Here is a 20,281-nt window from a genome sequence, read left to right as displayed (position 1 = left end):
GCTTCTCTTTTTGCTGATTAAAATTTTGGAAACGGACATGACGGTCTCTACATCTTCTACTATTCCGTCGACACATTCTTTCCCTCATTTTCCAGTAAAATATGGTACCATGATTAATTTTTATGCGGTCATCATATCATGTGAACGATAATTAGTAAGGGCTCAGAATTAATTAATTTGCATTCTATTCGTTTTTATTTCTTACTTTTGTAAGTTTTATGATTTTACTCTAATTGGGCTAGCATGTCCCACTTCCGCAACTAAATATCTCTCTGTTACTTCTTTCTCTTGGCTGCCAAGGTAAATTTCCATTTTTGTTGTAAAGATTTTTATGGGTTTTCCATGTTTGTGTTTGGTGTTTTCTGTATCTTTATATTTTATATTCTCATATTTCCTGTTTATAGCAAATAAATCTGAATCTTTTGGTAATTTTGTTGCCCACTTTCTGAGAAAGAAAAAGAAAGCAACGGTTTATAAACGGATCGCTCCTATTGTTTTGCTCATCTAGCAAACTAGGTTAATCTTTTGGATATTTTGTTGTCCACTTTTGGAGAAAGAAAAAGAAGGCTATGGTCATTAATCCTTTTAGAAAGATGAAATGTTGTGATACATTTATTTTGAAAGTAAGTTTCACAACTGGAAAACTTAAGTGTATATATAGATTGTGCTTTTCCTGTAGGAATCATCTACATCAAGCTGTTTGGTGTATAGTATGTTGATCATTTGGCATGTTTAGTCCAACTTGAATATGCTTTATACTCTATGGTTTCTGCCATGACTTATTTGCATCTTTTTACTTAAACCAAGTTGTTTATTTAATCCTTTAGTGAAATACAATTATTATTGCTATCAGATTACTATTTTAGGAAAAGAATGGTTGTCTGATGACTTATTGTCTGTTGCATCTTATTTGATGCATTATGATTTGTTTTCGTATTTTTTGGTGTTTGACATTTAAGAAAAAAGGGCAGCCCGGTTCACTAAGCTCCTATGTGCGGGGTTCGGGGAAGAGTTAGACCAGAAGGGTCTATTGTACGCAGCCTTACCCAACATTTCTGCAAGAGAGGCTGTTTCCACGGCTTGAGCCCGTGACTTTCGGAGATGAACAACACCATTTGTGGACGCAATCCAATTAGCACTTTATTCCATGTAACTCTCTCTTTTTGACAAATTTATTTTTCTCAAAGAAGGTGTTGCCTTCCCTTTGTGGTTGTACATAAAAGATATTTCCATGATCAGATATGTTTCAGCTTTTCGGGCTTGAATGGGGTGTTCTCTTTACCTATATGTTTGAGATTATATTCACTATGTTATTCCTTTAATATCTTTAACTTTAATTTGATTTTTCGTTCATGTAGATGTTGAAAAAACTCATCGACTAAGATAAAAACTAGATTCCCTTCGATATGAACAACCTAGCCAATATGATCCATAAGAGTAAGCATGCAGCGTAAGTTATGTATTTGCAGTGAGAAAGATTAATACTTGAACTTCATTACAGAAGTTACCTCTTTCAGGGGAGGCTAGCTAATTATGTAAATTTTAATTAAGATGACAGAATAATATATCTGAAAAATTCTACCTCTAGTATATAATTCAGGGTTTCGTTTTAGTGATAAAGGTTCATACTAATAAGAAAAAAGTACCACAAATAGAAATATTCTGTGAATGAGTCACCGTAGATTTGGTACTAAAGGTTTCCTTCTATTATCACTTATTTTAAGCATGATGGAGAAACTTAATTTATTGTGTTATAAAATGTGCAAAGAAGAAATTTCCTGTAGAAATGATCTGCAATAAGGCGGTAACATATCTATCCCTTTTACCTAACCTGTTGAAATTTTTAGATTTGCATCTTCTTCTGCTTTTTTCCTTTTAAAAAAATTGTTTCCTCTTTCTCTTCTTCTTTTTACCTATTTTTCTTTTCTTCCTCTTATAAGAAAAATTGGAAATTACAAAATATGTAACTAACTACTAATTGAAAGTTCTATCTACATTACTTAAATCTGAGATATTTTTCACATTAATTTTTTTTAATTATACCCGAGTTATCTCACATTATGTTGATGTTTCTGCTATTTTTTTAATATTGAGAAATTTGTAATATCATATTTTATTATTTTTTGTATATATTTAATTATTTAGTAAACTTGAAAAATATATTTCATGACCGCGCGAAACACGGGTAAATTTACTAGTTTATAATATTAATTGCATGGATTAGAAGTTTAGATTGATTTAAATGCATGTTAATAGATAGTAGTTGTTAAAATACATTTTTTATACTCCGTTATTGTCAAATATTAAATGTTTTTCTCTCACTTGCAAGATTTGATAATCAATTATCATAAAAAGAAATTGTACATTAATGTCAAAAGATGCATTTAAGGGCCAAAAAGTTCAATTTTATATGAACATTTTGATCTATCAATATAATGGTAATAGATAATAGATGAAGATCATAAATGACTAAGAATTTTATTTTTGACGAAAGGTTTGTCATAAAATGTTATTATTTGGGGATTATTTTAAACCTTTAGCGACCCATGATACGGCTACGAAAAAATATATTTTAGGAAAAGATTATTTTTCACAAATAAGTGAATTATTTTCTACTGGTCAAGGGTTGTAATAAAGAGCATACCAAAATTATTTCTTTTGAGTAGATTTTTAATTTTTCAGTTTGAAATTGAATCTGTTTACTTTATTCTACTAATCAAATAGGAATGACTATAGTTTCTTTTCCATTTCAGACATACTACTAGGATTCAGTTAATCAAATTCCTGACATAATTCGGAGAAACTATCATGCTACAAAAAGGAAAAAAAATTACTCTCAAACATATATTTTTGTAAAGGAAAGTACAGAAAATCTCAGTTTGAAGAGAAGTTTGTAAAAGGTGAAAAAAGAAGAAGAAAAGTTTGGAAAGTGAACACTCTTTGTTAGTATTATTTAGGAAGATTAATTATCTTATATATGCACTTGTAATTTTTTTACATTATATATGTATTTCAACCTATTGTAACATATATATAACCTGCATTATTCTCTAAGTTATTAATCGTACGTTTGTGAATGGTTACTGATTATCGTTATTTTTAAGTGATCTGATAGTGTAGAGATTTTTTTACACTATCTGTGTATATAGAAGTTAAAACTGTATAATTTATGCACAAGAATGTGTTTATATACATTAATTTGTTATTTTAAATGTATTCATATACAAACATAATTATCCAGCTTGAAGCTATAAACTTGTATCGTAATTTTAGGTAAATACATTTTTCTTCTTCCTATTTAATTAGTTGATAACATTTGTTTTTTGTTTTACTCTAGTTTTTTTTAAATAATAACATTTCCCTCTAAAGTAGTTAATTAAAACCATGGTTGGTTAATTACAACATGGTGCCAAAAGTTATAAGTGCTAAACAAGTTATTCTCATCTTCAAAAAGAAATTAGAATAAATTGCCTAGCTTGTTAATAAACGTTGGGAAATTAGAAACGCATCATAAAAAATAAAATAAAAACTTGAAAGACGAAATAAATTAACCATTTTCTGAAGTTTAAAAGATAAGTGATAACTACTATGAATATTTAAGCACAAGGGAGAACAAACATAATTTGAAAAAAAAGAGTAACTTTTATGAACTTGATAGAAGATAATTTAACATTCTAACAAAATGAGAAAATCCTCTTTTTTGCTCCTGCTGCTTTTTTAATTAAGGTAACAAAGAAATTAAAAATACATTATCATAAAAATCTAATTTTTGGTTCAACCAAATTAGCCTATGGCACTTATTATCCTTTAAATCTACTTCACATGTCTTCTTTTTCACCTCTTCTATTTAGTCCGTCCTTTATCATGAGCATCGTGAGACTTCACTACCTTCATCACAACTACTACGATCACCCGTCTTTACTATAAATTAAAACACGCATACTATAAAAATTTATCTGTCTAAAAACATGCCCGTCTTCTTCTTGATCGTTCTACTGATCAGCCCGTCCTCCGACATGGACGTCGTGAGACTTCAGCACCTTCACCACAACTGCTATGATCACCCACAATAAGACCAGTCAAAATATTACATTCAACAAAATCAACAACATCCCAACCTGTTGGTACAATTTTCTCAATTGGCATTTCATAAGTTCTCCTCAAATGCTTAGGAATATTAATTCCATCATCTTCTTCATCTGCAGCTTTCAATGCCAATTCCAATTCCAATAAAAGCTGAGGATCAATTTCTGAATTATTCCAATCAATTTCATCAATGTAGAGATTAGGGTTTGGCTCAAAATTAGTATCAACAAATTTCAAGTTATGAAACTCAGCATTAAATCTATTTTTTGCATAATTAAATGCTTCTTCAGCAGCTGAATCATTCCATTCCAATATTTTTTCAAAATGATATGTATATCTCTTGCATTCCAAGAAATTTTCCCATGTGAATTCACCATTCTTTAAACAAAATTCCTTCTCCCATGCAGGAACTGCCGGCACCCAAATCCCTAATTGAGAAAAAAAATTAGGTTAAATTTCTACACGCGAATTTTTATACTATCAGATCACGTAAACGATAAAGAATATGTAAACGTCTGTAATAAATGTGATTAGTCATTGGAAAATAAAGCGACACTGAAATAAAAAATTAGATTAAATTTCTACACGCAAATTTTTATGCTATCACATCACGTAAACGATAAAGAACATGTAAACGTCCGTAATAAATGTGAATAGAAACCGGAAAATAAAGCAAGACTGAATAAATATTGAATCTAAATAAATCGATTACAAGAAATATCAGCCAATGTTCTATAAATAATCATAAATAAAGAGATTCATGATAAGAGGGTTGCCTTTTGTTTTTTTGTTAATTAATTCCTTCATTAATTTTTGTTTCTCCGATCCTAATTTTGCTCCTCATTTATTCAACTAAAAAAAAAACACAGTTACACATTTGCAATCAATAATCTCGTGGTGTTCGCCCTTTTATTTTTCTTCTAGTTTTTAACCTTTGAAATTAAAGCTTTTATAGTTAGAGTGTAAAATGTCTAAGGCAATTAACCTTATATAAGGGGGAAAATCTTTAATGTAAGAACAAATATAAGTAAAATTAGAAATTTCTTAGCATCAACTTGTTGAGAAATTCAGACGGAAACTATTGATGATTCTCTATACCTCAGCCCTAAAAAAAGGAAACCGCTTAAAAACCTTCATTGGATAAAAAAAATCGAAGATAACATGAGCAGAGAGGGAAAAAACGAAAGCTTTCGCTTAAATGACGATAAAATAGCTTTTAAAAAGATAAAATAAATTTCTAGAGCTTAATTTCTTTATGGTACTGATCAACAATCGAATATATAACCAAATTTAGGCCAAAAAATTACTTTTTCTGATATATCTGTGAGAGTGTCTCTACTTCTACTTCTTTTGTGCTTTATCTTTTTTTTTTAATCAATTTTTTCAATGACTTATAACAATTATATATCAAATGAAATCCCAAAAACAGAAAAAAAACAAACATAAAAACAAACAATTTAACATACAGAAGGAAAAAAAAAAACTTACGTCTAGTAGTCTTTCTTCCATAGTAAATAGTCTGGCCATGATTTCTTGATTTGAACCCCATGATTTTTTTTTTCCTTTTTTTGGTGAAACAAAGAGAGAAAGTTGTTTAATTTTGTTGAATAGACAACAAATCAAGAAATTTTCTGATGGGAATTGAATAACAAAGGGCTTAAGAAGAGGTCTATATATAGATAAAAATTTATATAGTGTGAACAATTATTTTGTTCTTTTCATAGTATAACTGGGAAAGTTTCATTTAAGAAAATTTTCCGTTTAAGAAACCCTATAATGACAAATTGCATGCAATCCAACTCCAAATAACATTAGGAAACAAAATCTGATCTGGAATAAGTAACAAAATAAATTACAAAAATACATGAAAAAAAAGGGAAAAAAGTGGGTTAATACTTTCGAGGTGTATCGACCTTTTTTTCTTTTTTTAAGGGAAGTGGGATTCTGAGTGATAGCTATTTTATAAAAGATATTATAAAATTCAACTTAGACTATTTAAACATAGTTGAAATTACAAAAATATTTAATTCTTTTGAAATTAATAACTAGTTATAAAGTTTAAAGGTATCTTAAACCACCTTCTATCAAGTGCTTCTTATTAAGAAAGAATCCTTAAACTATAAAAGAAGGTAACTGTAATTAGAAATTAATGAAGTTGCGAAAGCTAAATATGCAAAGTTTAACACTGAAGAATCTCAACTTATTATGCCAATAAGGATAGATCATATCCAGTACTCGAAATGAAAAGAGCTGCACAATTTTCTAGAGCTATAATTTTCAAATTCTCAATTTTGATTTTAATATAAATTTCAAAACTCCATTGGCAAGTATAACAACTCATTCCACTAATGATATTGTTCGCGTTACAAGAATCTAAGGTTTGTTTCTTTTGTATCCAACATCTCTCCTGTATAACTATGTGATTTGTCTACGATATTTATGTGTAACAATATATACAGTCAGACCTCTCTATAACAGCATCCCTATATAACAACACTTCACTATAAAAGCCATGCTTTTCCGGAACCAATTTTCATGTTATGTTATAATATATGTTCTCTATAACAGCACTTCGCTATAACATTCAAAAATATTCGGAACAAACGAGGTTGTTATAGAGAAGTTTGACTCTATATATATATATATATATATATATATATATATATATAGAGAGAGAGAGAGAGAGAGAGAGAGAGAGAGAGAGAGAGAGAGAGAGAGAGGGATTTCATATAATTAAGCTTGCAACCATATAATTAGCAAGAACAATATTTTGACTAGATCAAGCCAGTCATGAATTGAGTCTTTAATTTGTCTTTCTATCCTATACTAATACATGATTTTTTTTTTAAAACTTCCCTATTGGAAGTTAATATTATACTTCTTAGCTTTATTAGGATAAAACACTCCATAATGTTTCTCAGTCTCATCTCCTTCCTTCAAATTTTCATCAAACATAGCAAACAAATAAGTTTCTATAATTTTTCCAGGCTTGTGTGGAGTTCCTCCTCCTGATTTCACATGATTATTCAAATTTATATAATAAGTTCCAGCATTTTCCATACTTGCTCCAAATCCACCATCAGATGGCCATCCACTTTCAGCAACAACAATTTCTATGTTATTTCCACCAACTTTCTCAAGTGCATAATACTGTGCATCCAACATAGCATCAAACAAGTTATGATAACCCGACCCGGGATCCGCTCCCGGTTGGGTAAATAGTGCATAAGGGAGTGCAACATGGGCCGGGTCACCACGGTACGCGAAGTAAGGGTAAATATTGGCCAACAAGGGAGAGCCATTATGTGTCAGGAACTGTACTATCGGGACGATGAAACCTCTCAGGTCATCGCGAAAAACCGCGTTCCAAGGAGGGTAGGTGTTTGATAAAACGCCTGAGTACATGACCGTTGAGACCTTGATTTGGTTTTGTACCCCGTACGTTGCTACTGCTCGTTGTACATTTTGCATCGCGGGGAGAATAAAAGGTGCAAATTGAGCTGTTTGAGGAAATCCTGGAGAAACTTCATTTCCAACAGCTATATATTTGATTTTAACACTTGGAAAATAGTTAATAATATTGGTATGTACCCAATTTGTAGCTGCATTTGGATCTGCTAAGGCTTGCAAGTTGTAATTGGGAATGTCAAGAATTATTTCAATGCTACTTCCCCTAAGAGCATTGAGTACTTCAGGATTTGGATCATAAATTCTCAAGTTTGTTATGCCATTATCTTTATAAAGATTTATGACATCTTGAGGAGATGGTAAATTGTTGCCATTTCTCCCATAGCATACTCCAATTGACTGCACTCCTGCATAATTAAAATAACAGATAAATAAAAAAAGTTAATATACATTCGAATACATATATTGCCGAGGGTTTATCGAAAACAGCCTCTCTGCCTTTTTAAAGGCATGAGTAAGGTCTGCATACACTCTATCGTCTCTAGACCATACTTATGGGACTATATCGGGTCTGTTGTTATATACATTCGATATATATATATATATATATATATATATATATATATATATATGTGTGTGTGTGTGTGTGTGTGTGTGAGACGACTTGGTAATGTATGGTATAACTAATTCCAACCTAAAATTATACAACATTACGTTGGTCGCATAGGAATATAATTCCAGCGTTATTTAATGCAACATTTGATTGGTGGTATCAAACCACACTTAAGTTATGCGAAAAATTTAAGTATTATTTTTATACGGAATAGAATGTGGAATAAGAAAATATATGCATAAAACTGACTTCCGAAAAATTAAATGGAATTATGCATCCAAGGTGCTATCTCAAAAAGAATTAAATTAACATATTACCTAATATTAGAAGATTTGGCAGCAGTGCAACAAGCAGAAGAATAGCCATTTGGAGAACTATTAAAAGAAATGTAAGAAAAGAGGAGAAATGTGTAGTGTGAAATATTATAACCATCTGATTGCTTCTTATATAGGGGAAAATGACTACTTAGCAATAAATGAAGACTTGATTTTTTGTAATTTGTGTTCATGAGTTAAGTGAGTGTAAGGAGTATTCACACTTCCAAAGGCAAAGAGTTATTAATTCATTTCGTTATAGCACAAGATTGAAATGCTTTGATCTCATCTTACATTAAAGCCTCAATTCATTTTCTTGCAATTAAATAACATTAACAAAAAGTATACATGAAATAGGGTATAATCTGACTTTTTTTGGTTTCTCACTCGGTGTCCGATACTCACGTTAGGGCCGACTAAATCCGGATTCGCGCCATAAAGTCCCGCATTGTAAGGTAAAGCGCTCCCTAATAGAGACGACTCCATTCCCATGGTATAATCTCACGAGAAAATAGAAAAGTGAAAAAGTTAAAGGAATTGAGAAGAATCAACTTCAGAAAAAGCATTATTTCAAAAAATCATTTGTTTATTTTACCTTAACAATTTAATATTTTTTCCATAGTTTCAATTCACTTAGTATTTATTGTAATCAATCTCAAACTTTAAGAAGAAAAACCACGGTTAGACTTTTTCTAAAAATTTAATCTATGCCATATTTGAATTAATTGGTAGATGTTTATATCTATGCTATAATTGAACTAAATGCAAACTTAGATTTTTTGTAATCTCAAAAGCTATCATTTACTAAATTCTTATCCACCATAAATTTAGTTCATAGCTATAGTTTGAGCTGCTTATTCACTTATGACTCCAATTTATAAAAGCTGACCAACTTACTGTTAAATATTTATTGCAAAATACAAATTTAAAATATTAGATTGATACAAATTTAAATAGAGCAATATGGTTAATGAGAATTCATATAACTAATCCCGACTAACTTTATTGAGGTGTAATTATCGTTATTGCTTCTATCCCAATAAAGTTTGCTTCAAATTCTTGAAAACGAGCTTTTACACTAAGAACTTTTTTATTTTTTTGCAAAAAATATTTTTTATGAGTTTTTATCCGGTGTTTGGTCTTCAGTATTCACATTGGAGCCCCGATTAATCTAGGTTTACGTTGCGTAAGTTCCATTAAAGAAAAAAGCGTTTACTACAAGATTTTTTTTTTAATTCTCAAGGCTAACCTATTCCTTATTCACAATCATAGGGCGAAGTGCAGCAACAGTTACTTTTAAGCCTACTATTTAAAATATATCCATAATTTACAATGTATTTAAAGATTGGTCAATTCATCCAAACTTCAGGACTAAGTATCCCGAATTTTGAAATTCAGGACTTAATGTCCTGAATTTCTGAGCTATTAATTTAAAATACAGGACTAAGTGTCTTGAATTTCTAAACTACTAATTTAAAATTCAGAACATAAGATTCGAACTTCTGGACATAATTTTTTAAACTTTAGGACACGATATCCCGAATTTGAACTTTGAGGTTTAAACTCTAGGACGCTTAAACGAAATTAATTACTCTTTATATATATTATAAACTATGAATATATTTTAAACAATATGCGTAATAGTGGCTACCGAATAGGTGGAAAACTTATTAAAGGCACTCGAGAAAGGAAAAGCTTTTAGTTAGACTGTTGCCTTCTTCTTTTTTTAGTTTTTGCAAAAATAAAAAGCTCTTTTTATTGATGGGACCCACCAAGGCATTATATTTCTGGCAGTTGTTTTCCCACGCATGTAATCAAGAAGATGATAAACTGTTAACTTCTTCAGCCAAAGCAAAAAGAGAGGCAGAAACTGTACTCTTTTAACACTTCAAGAATACTCCTTTTTTCCCATTAAGAAATTAAAAAGATGGCTAGTTTAGGCATGTATTGGAATACAGGATTCAAGAAAAGGGCAGTGAAAATGGCTAGTTCTGCAAAGGAGATTAATAATGAAAAGCAGAACAACAGAGTTGAGCTACCAGAGAAAGTGAAAAAATCAAGAGTATTAATATTAGGTGGAACTGGAAGAGTTGGTGGTTCTACTGCTATTGCTCTCTCTAAATTCTGTCCTGACCTTCACATTATCATTGCTGGTCGAAATAGGTAAAACCCCTTATTGAATTTCAAGTTATTACTCTTTCACTTAGTTTAGTTTTTATGGGATTTTGTACTTTCAGAAATAGCACTCTGCAATTTGAGTGCTACTTTGTGCTTTCTGAACATTTCATACAGTTTAGTTACTTTAATATAACAACAACAATAACAAACCTAGTGTAATCCTACCCGTGGAGGCTGAGGAGGGTAGTGTATACGCAGACCTTTCCCCTACTCTGAGAAATTAGAGAGGCTGTTTCAGATAGACGCTCGGCGATTACTTTAATATAGCAAGATATAGTTTTGTGACTTTACTTTTACGGTGGGTAAAGTTAAGTTAATTGAATGTGACTAAAAATTGTTTTGTGACAGTTACATGTTATAGTAGGTAAAGTTTCCTTAATGTGACAAAATAATTTTGTGAATCTATTGTTATTGTTGGTGAAGTTCAGTAACTTTAATGTAACAAAAAAATAGTTATGTGATTTTACTATTGTTGAGGAGGCTTAAGAAATATTGGAGAGAGGTGATTAGGCGGGACATGACGCATCTTCAGCTTACTGAGGACATGAACCTTGATAGTAGGTTGTGGAGGTCGAGGATTAGGATAGAAGGTTAGTAGGTAATATAGCGCCCGGCCCTTCCATACCGATAGCTTTAGTATTACTCTTGTTCTGGCTAAGGATCACTATTATTACCTGTTGTTGCTTTTGTTCCAGTTTGTTACTATCTTGTTGTTGCCTCTGTTTCTTTTTTATAACGTTTTCTTCATTTGTTATTCATTTCTTTACTACTGTGACTGCGCTTACCTGAGTCGAGGGTCTATCAGAAACAACCTCTCTACCTGAGGGCTGAGGTCTGCGTACACTCTACCCTCCCTAGAGCCCACTAGTAGGAATTCACTGGGTATGTTGTTGTTGTTGATTTTACTAATGTAGTGGCTAAAGTTCAGTTACCATATATATATGAAATGCAATTTCACAATCCCATGCAACATATCGCTAATATTGGCTATGTCTTTCATCCAAATCTCACAGTTAAATCTATCTCTTAGTTCATGTCATTCTCTACATGAATTTCCTTTGTTTCTTTCTAAAAATTGTTTGTTGTAATTTTGGACTTCTTGATGAATGTGGTTTTGGAGTTGGTGAATAAAGAAAAATGTTGTGCATTATTATAGGGAGAAAGGGAATGCTATGGTGTCAAAACTTGGGAAAAACTCAGAATTTGCTGAAGTAAATATAGACGACAGAGAAGCATTAGAAGCCAATTTGACAGGTTATCCTTCCTTTTTTCATAGTTTGAATTTGAGAAGTACTTTACGAAATACAGCTGTCTATTTCATGTTAATATCTTGATAAGTATGTATCATCATTACCAACATCTATGTTGCGGGACTCTCCAAAAGAGCTGCTGCACCCGTGTCAGTTCCTCCAAAAATGCACTACTTTTGGAGGATCCGGCATGCCCCCATCGACATATTCGGAGAGTCCAAGCAACATAGACCAACATCCTATGCAGTGCTATATGGTGTTATGTTCTATATCAATTTATCTTAACAGGAAAATGTTATATTAAGTCAATGTTTCTTCCTCTGTCATTTATCACCATCCTGCTGTCACTTTAGCACCTCACTCTCAGTAAACTGATATTCGTTGCATTAAACTGATTCCTTGATCGATTAGTTAAGGAATCTGTGTTGTATGACTATAGATAAACTAGCACAATCATACTCTTCAAAGAAAATTATATTAGCATATTTTTCAGTTTGTAATTTTTTAGTGTACGACGTCATTTCTGTTTGACAAACATGTTAAAAAGTATGATTGTTAGATATGACTACGGCACTTGCTTTTGGATACTTGTAAGGTAAACTAAGACAAGTCGATATACTAGACTTCCACTGGTCAGCATAGATATAGTATAAGCACGAATGTCTCCCACACGAGTGATTTTATATGTTGGCATAGTTGATGGAAGAAATATGGGGCTTATGCCAGAAAAAGAAAAAGGAAATAAGGACAGGGAATGTCGGAAGGATCTTGTTTTTTTTCTTCTTCGTTTACATGTTAATGATGCATTCCACTTCTCATCCTACTTGTATAAAATCACACTATGTTCTTCATACTCCAAATATTGGCTGAAACATGGGAAATGTAATTCATCTTACAATCAGCCAATTTGCAGATGTGGACATTGTGGTTCATACTGCCGGGCCATTCCAACAGTCAGAAAACTGTAAAGTACTAGAAGCTGCCATTGGGACCAAGGTGAGAGAAAGGTAATCAGCATAACTTCCAAGTTTTTAACTTTCTTATAAGAAATGATTACAGAATTATGAAACTCTTCCTCTTATTAAAGAGACGATTGAAACTTTTAATTAAGTCGTGTCAATTCAACAGACAGCCTATCTTGATGTTTGTGATGACACAAGCTATGCAACACGGGCAAAGTCCTATATGAATAAAGCTCTGGAAGCCAATGTTCCAGCCATAACTACCGGTGGAATCTACCCAGGAGTGAGCAACGGTATTATATGACAGATGTTATATTGTTGTGCATTTGAACAACGGAAAAAGAACAATATCCAATAATCTCTTATTTATATGGAACAGCTTAGAATGGAAATTCCTTTTAGTTCGGCTAATTCTTTTATGGAATTATTTGTTATGGTTCACAACTATTGATGGAATATAATGGATGGCAAGTATGGCTGAATCAAGTCGATCACTTAACATATAGTTCTAGCTCAAAGTAAATTTAGGTTGATTCTAACTCAAAGAATGTTGAGCTCGAATAAAGTTCGAATATATTAATGAGGTTCAAATATTTCTAGTCTAGAATATGAAGAAGTTATTCGGCTTCAAAAACTCCAGAACTTTGCTCGATTTTCTGATGCATATGTTTTGATGTATATACATATCTAAGTAGCATATACACATATCTAGATTGTATGGACTATTTTGTGGTTCGAGAATAAAATTAAGAACTTGAAACATCATATATGTAGAATTTAATTTTTTAAGAGAATTGGAGCCAAGCTCAGTCATTTCAACTTTGGTCACTCTAGAGCTTGAGCAGAAATATAGAGTTCGAATAGCTCGAGCACAGGTTTTAACACCTGGTAAGCAAAGTTGAGTTGAGCCGATTTCCGCTTGGTTTGATCCATTGCAGCCTTAATGGACAGTAATTTCCTAGATTGGTAATCTAGCCTTTAAAACTTTGTTTATTACCTGTGAGTCTGCTTTATTATTTCATGGACTTGATCAAGAAGTGCTTCTCTCTAGTTACCATTATTTTGTTAATTAATTAATCAGATACTAAATCTGATTACTTTCCTTTTGACAAGCTGACACTGTTATATCTTCAATTAGTCTGCTGCAATTACATCTACAATCCCCTTTGTAGGGTTGTATCGGGAAGTTAGTATGTTAATAAGTTAGAATTTACTACTCTATCAAATGAACTCAAACATTTGTCTTTTCTAATACTATGACAGTGATGGCAGCGGAGCTTGTTCGCACTGCAAAACTTGAAAGCAATGGTGAATTAGAGAGGCTTAGGTAACCTTTCCTGGTATATTATAGGGCTTGTTTATTTATTTTACCACATTGTCAAGTTTAGTCGGAGATTTGAATGAACATTGAATCATTCAGGGAATAACTTGTCATCCTAATAATTTTTCCAAAGAGAGCTTTTGTTAGATGATACATCTTAAGTTCTTGTCAACCCTGGTATATCAAAAATTTTCCATCTCTGCAGCAAAGTTTTATTTAATACTCGCTTCATGCAACGTGCATGCAACAACAACAACAACAAACTCAGTGTAATCCCACAAGTGGGGTCTGGGGAGCGTAGTGTGTACGCAAAATTATACATATGCAAAATAATTAATCAGCAGATCTTCCATTTTACTGGCACACATCTTCATTTATTGACTGCTTCCTTCTTTGGTTACAAAACTAAATGGACCTTGGACCTAATTTAACCTCATATGCTAGCTAACTGGAAAATATTATCAAAGATCATATAAGGAGATTACAACCCGTACACTTAACTGATGTGGAATTTTACCCTCCCGGATGCTCGAGGCTGGACATTTGGAGTGTGGACTAACAACACATGGGCCCCGACTTTAACACCACGTTAAGATAATGGACTTTGGACCTAACTCATCCCTATATGCTTAGCTCAAGTTGTGAGGATTATGTAAGATCATATAATGAGACTAAAGTCTACACACTTAATGGTGTGGAATTCTAATAGGACAATAAAAACGAAATATTCAAGGTCTGACTACTCACTACGAAAACAGTACTTGCTGAGACAGCTTTTCAATACTAGAGCAAGAACGGAAAATATAATTTGTTTGCTTCTGATACTATGGTTTAAGCAATGACACTTAACTTTCTTGAAAGATGATCAAGTAGCCTGGAATTTAATTTGCTTTATAATGTCAACACATTTGTCTTATCTTCTTTTCTGATACATCTTTTACATATCTAACATGTTTATATATTTATTTCAGATTCTATTACTACACTGCAGGCACCGGTGGTGCCGGACCTACTATTTTAGCTACTAGCTTTTTGCTTCTTGGCGAGGATGTAGTTGCATATAATAAAGGTCAGCTTTGCTGATGTAGGAACGGATTTTTCCCCCCGTCCCCCACCCTGAACCACTTGTATTTACTTATGATTTCACCAATAAATTGTAATTCTTGGCCAGGAGAGGAAATCAAATTGAAGCCTTATAGCGGAATGCTTACCATTGACTTCGGAATTGGGATCGGCAAAAAGGATGTTTTCCTCCTGTAAGTACTTGCAACAGAAAATTTGATATGAAGGATCTAGCTTTGAGCCTGTTTTCCTTGTATGAATATAGACTAATTTATAATATCACCCTTTTTAGGGTGGTTTTATAAATCAGTTTTTTTGTCTTTCCTTACTATCGGCTTCTTCAATACGTGTGAGCCTTTCATCACTTGAGTTCTACTTTTTTGAGTTTATCATAATTTTCAGAAATCTGCCAGAGGTGAAAAGTGTGCATGAGGTCCTTGGAGTACCAACTGTTAGTGCTCGGTTTGGAACGGATCCATTCTTCTGGAACTGGGGAATGATTGCCATGAGAAATTTACTTCCTCCTGTAGGTCTCTCAACTTGATACTTCGCTATCTCCGTTTTTGGATGCTTAAATTCCATTGGGTGCAGAATTCGTCTTTATATATTTTAAAATAAAACTACACCTGTGCGACTAACAAACTATAGCTGGTCTGAAATCTGAATAGAGATTGTGGTCTATTAACTGCGAGCGTAATAGGTCAACTGTGATGAATTCTCCGAATAGTGGACCTGTAAGAGCTAGCAGAATCGACACCGTTCATATAGTTCTTAATTGATTTCTTTTTTTCCTTTTTGTGTGTATGTGAGTGTGAGTGTGAGTGTGTATATTGAAAGAGAAAGCAGAGAATCTTCGAAGCTCTGATTTTTTTTGTTTGTAAATAAAACATTCATTTCATTTTGTCTGCTTTGACCTTGATGTATCCAATAATAAGCCTTGAAATGCTGTTGACTCTTTACTATGTTTTCGATCTTGATGTCTCCAATAATAAGCCTGGAAATACTGTTGACTCTTTGCTATGTTTTCTTTCAACAGTATATCACACACTCAATAGGTGTTTTAATCACATAGTACAAAATTCTGCAGGAATTCCTGAGGGATAGAAGCAAAGTGCAGCAGTTGGTTCAACTATTTGATCCAGTTGTTCGAGCCGTTGATGGCACAGCTGGAGAGGCAGTCTCAATGCGAGTAAGTCGTAAGATGACCACCAACTATCGTTAGTTTATGTACTTAAGTTGTCTGCACTCACAGTGTATAATATTTACACCATCAGGTTAGATTACTTGTTATAACAGGTAAGTATTTATAACAAACATGATCAATCCCCCCCACCCCACACACACACACACAAAAAAAAGAGTAGATAAACTGCTATAAGAGGTTAAATTACATATATAACTTAAACCCTAATAAGTTCATTCAGTTTTAATGCTGATGAGAAATGCTAAAGATTGTCCAATCCTACTCGCAAACAGTAAACTCAGCAAGTTAGTTTGATCTTTTGTGAAACAGGTGGATTTAGAATGCTCAGATGGACACAACAGAATTGGTATATTTAGTCATAAAAGACTTTCTCGGTAAGTTATCCATGTAAAAACCTCTTACTTTTTCAGCTGTTGATTGTCAAGTTACTATCTGTGGGACGATCGAATCCCTGTGATTTTCTTGAGCGAATCTAAGCAAGAATGTAATGAATGCCAAAGGTTGTAAGCTTTAAACTGTTTCTTTTTCAGATCAGTGGGAATTTCAACAGCCGCATTTATCCTTGCTATTCTTGAGGGAAGCACAAAACCTGGTGTCTGGTTTCCTGAAGAGGTATGTAATGATGAACCAACATACCCGTGATTTTTTTTCTTTATAAATAGTAGATTTCGGGTCCACTTGCACACACCTCAGTTATTCCGTCAGGTTCTTCCTACTCCCACCAGTACAAGTATCGAGTAACTCTATCCACCAAGGTTTAAGCAGATGAGAAGAAATCACTTAGCATTTTTGTCTCTACTGATTTAACCATAATCTCTCATGGTTTTCATCATCCACTTCATACACCGCTAGGCAGGGGCGACTCTAAAGGCTTGGGCAATGAGGCCGTCGCCTTGAAGGCCCCAAATTTATTTTAAATTCTTATTGTTATTACTATATATTTTATAAATTATATAAATAATTACTATAAAAAAAATTGTTACAGTATATATTTTTTGTTATTTGATTGAGGTTATTTTATATCAATAAATTCATAAATTATGATAATTTTCTTCACTGTTTAATTAGTATATTTGCGATTAATTAGTATATTTGCTTCAGTCTTCAATTTTAGTTTTATCCTTTTTATATAGGAATTAAGTTAAATATATCGACAACATAATGAATTTCTTTTACAATGTTCTATCAAACTGCATAAACACAAAAGTATTCATGCACCGGTTTTCTTATAGTGTAATTCGACATATTATATTAGGTTATTTATAGGCAAAATGACCTCTCAGTCACTTAAACTTGCACCTGTTTATCAATCCGGTAAATCAACTTAGAATTTTCTCATTTGAACACCCCAACTTGGCAAAAAAGCAAATACTAAACACCTCCCGTTGAGCGTGTCTCTCAAGCGCCGTGACATGGCTGACATATCATATTCTTAGCCTATTATTATTTGACATGTATGATTAGTGGGTCCCAACTTATTGTCACCAATTTATCAAACATTCTAAAATCATTCTCTTTTTTTGTTCTTCTTCTTCTTCTTCTTCACCGAGCAGCCACCAGCACCATTAATCTTCCATAAACATCATCCTTCTCCGCTCTAAAGTATCAAATCAATACTTAAGCAAAGTCAAAATTTTAACTTATTTTTACTCTCTTCCTTTTCACTTTTTTTCTTAAGTTTCATAGTCGTTGGTATCACCGTTCCTGCTACCTATCTCGTCGGAATTTCTGCAAATCGTAAGAAGTTTCTCTTATTCCTTTTCGTTTAGCAAAACATTCAAATTTTTATCATATTCCCTTCAAAGAGGGATTTCGTACCCCTGTGAATTGGATTTCATCCATCCGAAATTTTTCCGACGCAAGCGAGCTTGCCGGACTGATTTGCGGACTTGGGCAGATTCGAAACCTTGCTTATCTATGTCGTTTGTGGTAAAAAATCACTAGACTGCTTCTCTAGTAAGCTTGTCGTACTGATCCGGCCAATTTCTGATTTCTTTCTTCAATTTAACAATCCCCGGCGCGGCGTCTCTAACAGGCCAGCTAAGTTGTCGAACTACTTGCATTCTGTAGAAAAAGTGAGCTCTTGATACAAATGGTTGTGATTGATATTTGGGATTGAAAAGAAAATTGTAACTTCTAAGGTGGATTTTAAAGCAATTTAGTGTGTGTGTGTGTGTGTGTGTGGGGGGGGGGTTAGGGATTTTGAGAAGACGAGGAGATGGCAGTGTGCTGAACTGAGGGGGTTTGGAAAAGATGGAGAGTGAGTGGGGGTGGATTTTCAATTTCTTTTTTATATTTTAGAATTCTTTTACTCAATTAATTTATACTCACGTGCCTAAATTAGGTGAATTGCACATAGTACTGCCACATAAGCATAGTCAACGGTCAAATGAATCTATTATTATGCAAATAGTTAAGTTGAGGTGTTAAAATGAAAATATTTTAAGTTCCTTTACCGGGTTGACAAACAGCTACAAGTTTAGGTGGCCTGGAGGCCATTTTGCCTTTATAATTTATTTTAGATATTCACCAATAAGCGCTACTTAATAGAATGAACTACAATTATAGTTTAAATTGATCATAAGGAGTAAATATTTTTGACACCATTAATGCTCAAAACTTAAGCTATTACGTTATGTACGTTTATTTCTTTTTCTTGTTTGTGATGATAGCCAAATCAAAATATGTGGACCTCAACATCCGATAGTCCACCACTTTATTTTTTGTACTCTTCTTCCAATTTTTTTTTATTTTTGAAATTCGCTTATTTTTGTCTTAAATGATTAATTTATTGTTTAGAAAGTAAATTTTGTTGTTAGTGTAAATATTTTATAAAATAAATTTAAGGGGCTCTCAATATGATTTCGCCTTAGGCCACGAGATCCATTGAGCCGCCCCTGCCGCTAGGCCATGCCCCTTGGGTGCAACATGCTCGTGAATTATTTTGACTGTCAACTTCATATTTAAACATTATTTGGAGCTTTCTCTGCAGCCTGAAGGAATTGCAGTTGAAGCAAGGGAAGTTCTTCTCCAAAGAGCTTCCCAGGGAACTATAAACTTCATAATCAACAAGTATGCATTTATTTCTTCGCATTTTTCTCTTGCAATGTGTGCTGCTTAAATTTTTAATACTTCAAATGTTACTTCTGGCTTCTTCTTAGGGCTCCATGGATGGTAGAAACAAATCCTAAAGAGCTCGGATTTGGAATTTATTCATAAATTCAGTATACAGATTTTACAGATCAAGTAAGTCTTCCTAAGTTTGGTGCTGGTTCATAATATGTACCTTTTGCATTTCAAATTTATAAATATATGTAGGTAGACAACCTTGACACTTGTATTGAGATGTTTTCTCGATTGTGTAAATATCTTTTACATCGTCAATGCATAGAGCTTAAATTCATTTCCTTTTCCTTTTCCCTTTTCAGGCGTTGAGCGTGGAGCCAAAAAAGCAACCTCGCCCTGAAGATTAAAAAGATTACATTGTCTTATACATTGAAAATGCAGATAAAACAGTGAAATGTTATTTTATTGTCTCCCTTTCCTTTTCTTTCCCCTGATTATCTTCTTTTATTTACATAGCTGGAGCACAATTCTATTAGAGAAGTCTGCTGAATGACAATGTTAAGACACATCTGATAATTATACATATTAAGCAGTTCCATGTTGATGCATCAAGCTGTGTTACTGTTTTAATTACCAATTATTTAGTGTTTTTGAGTAGTAGGATTTCTTTGGAAATCCTATATAACTACTTTACTTCCCTAGGTTTCGTGCGTGATTGTGAAATCCCAACACATGGGGTCTGGGGAGGGTAATGTGTACGCAGACGTTACCCTTATGAAGGTAGAGAGGTGGTTTCCGATATACTCTCGACTCTCGT

General features: G+C 32.9%; 3 protein-coding genes across 3 annotated transcripts; 1 reads left to right on the top strand and 2 right to left on the bottom strand.

The window, feature by feature from the left end:
* Positions 1–3,622: 3,622 nt before the first annotated feature.
* LOC117274366 (uncharacterized) lies at positions 3,623–5,875 on the bottom strand. The gene is made up of 2 exons (XM_033653631.2): positions 5,575–5,875; positions 3,623–4,514 (listed from the first exon to the last, which is right to left on the bottom strand). Exons 1-2 carry the CDS (start codon positions 5,633–5,635, stop codon positions 4,000–4,002), a joined length of 576 nt encoding a protein of 191 aa, XP_033509522.1. The 5' UTR covers positions 5,636–5,875; the 3' UTR covers positions 3,623–3,999.
* Positions 5,876–6,942: 1,067 nt separating this feature from the next.
* On the bottom strand, positions 6,943–8,473 carry LOC104087081 (glucan endo-1,3-beta-glucosidase, acidic-like). Its single transcript, XM_009591476.3, has 2 exons — positions 8,425–8,473; positions 6,943–7,901 (listed from the first exon to the last, which is right to left on the bottom strand). The coding sequence occupies exons 1-2, from the start codon at positions 8,471–8,473 to the stop codon at positions 6,943–6,945; spliced, it is 1,008 nt and encodes a 335-aa protein (XP_009589771.1).
* A 1,762-nt stretch (positions 8,474–10,235) lies between these two features.
* Positions 10,236–20,072, top strand: LOC104087077 (uncharacterized). The gene is made up of 14 exons (XM_009591469.3): positions 10,236–10,584; positions 11,756–11,853; positions 12,763–12,845; positions 12,978–13,104; positions 14,075–14,138; positions 15,104–15,201; positions 15,304–15,388; positions 15,597–15,720; positions 16,282–16,383; positions 16,708–16,772; positions 16,929–17,010; positions 19,391–19,470; positions 19,560–19,644; positions 19,827–20,072. Exons 1-13 carry the CDS (start codon positions 10,349–10,351, stop codon positions 19,615–19,617), a joined length of 1,302 nt encoding a protein of 433 aa, XP_009589764.1. The 5' UTR covers positions 10,236–10,348; the 3' UTR covers positions 19,618–19,644; positions 19,827–20,072.
* Positions 20,073–20,281: the final 209 nt, after the last annotated feature.

Source organism: Nicotiana tomentosiformis, chromosome 11 (assembly GCF_000390325.3).
Source record: "Nicotiana tomentosiformis chromosome 11, ASM39032v3, whole genome shotgun sequence".
Taxonomy (NCBI): Eukaryota; Viridiplantae; Streptophyta; class Magnoliopsida; order Solanales; family Solanaceae; genus Nicotiana; species Nicotiana tomentosiformis.
Note: the sequence above shows the minus strand (reverse complement) of the source record. Positions and strands in the feature narration are given on the sequence as shown.

Bases quoted from the DNA above. Each gene is read 5' to 3' on its own strand.
- LOC117274366 (XM_033653631.2), bottom strand. From the start codon at position 5,635: ATGGGGTTCAAATCAAGAAATCATGGCCAGACTATTTACTATGGAAGA. The intron at 4,515-5,574 runs GTAAGTTTTTTT...TTTCTCAATTAG, and splicing joins TGGAAGAAAGACTACTAGAC to GGATTTGGGTGCCGGCAGTT.
- LOC104087081 (XM_009591476.3), bottom strand. From the start codon at position 8,473: ATGGCTATTCTTCTGCTTGTTGCACTGCTGCCAAATCTTCTAATATTA. The intron at 7,902-8,424 runs GTAATATGTTAA...TTAATTATGCAG, and splicing joins GCCAAATCTTCTAATATTAG to GAGTGCAGTCAATTGGAGTA.
- LOC104087077 (XM_009591469.3), top strand. From the start codon at position 10,349: ATGGCTAGTTTAGGCATGTATTGGAATACAGGATTCAAGAAAAGGGCA. The intron at 13,105-14,074 runs GTATTATATGAC...ATACTATGACAG, and splicing joins CTACCCAGGAGTGAGCAACG to TGATGGCAGCGGAGCTTGTT. The intron at 14,139-15,103 runs GTAACCTTTCCT...TATTTATTTCAG, and splicing joins GGTGAATTAGAGAGGCTTAG to ATTCTATTACTACACTGCAG.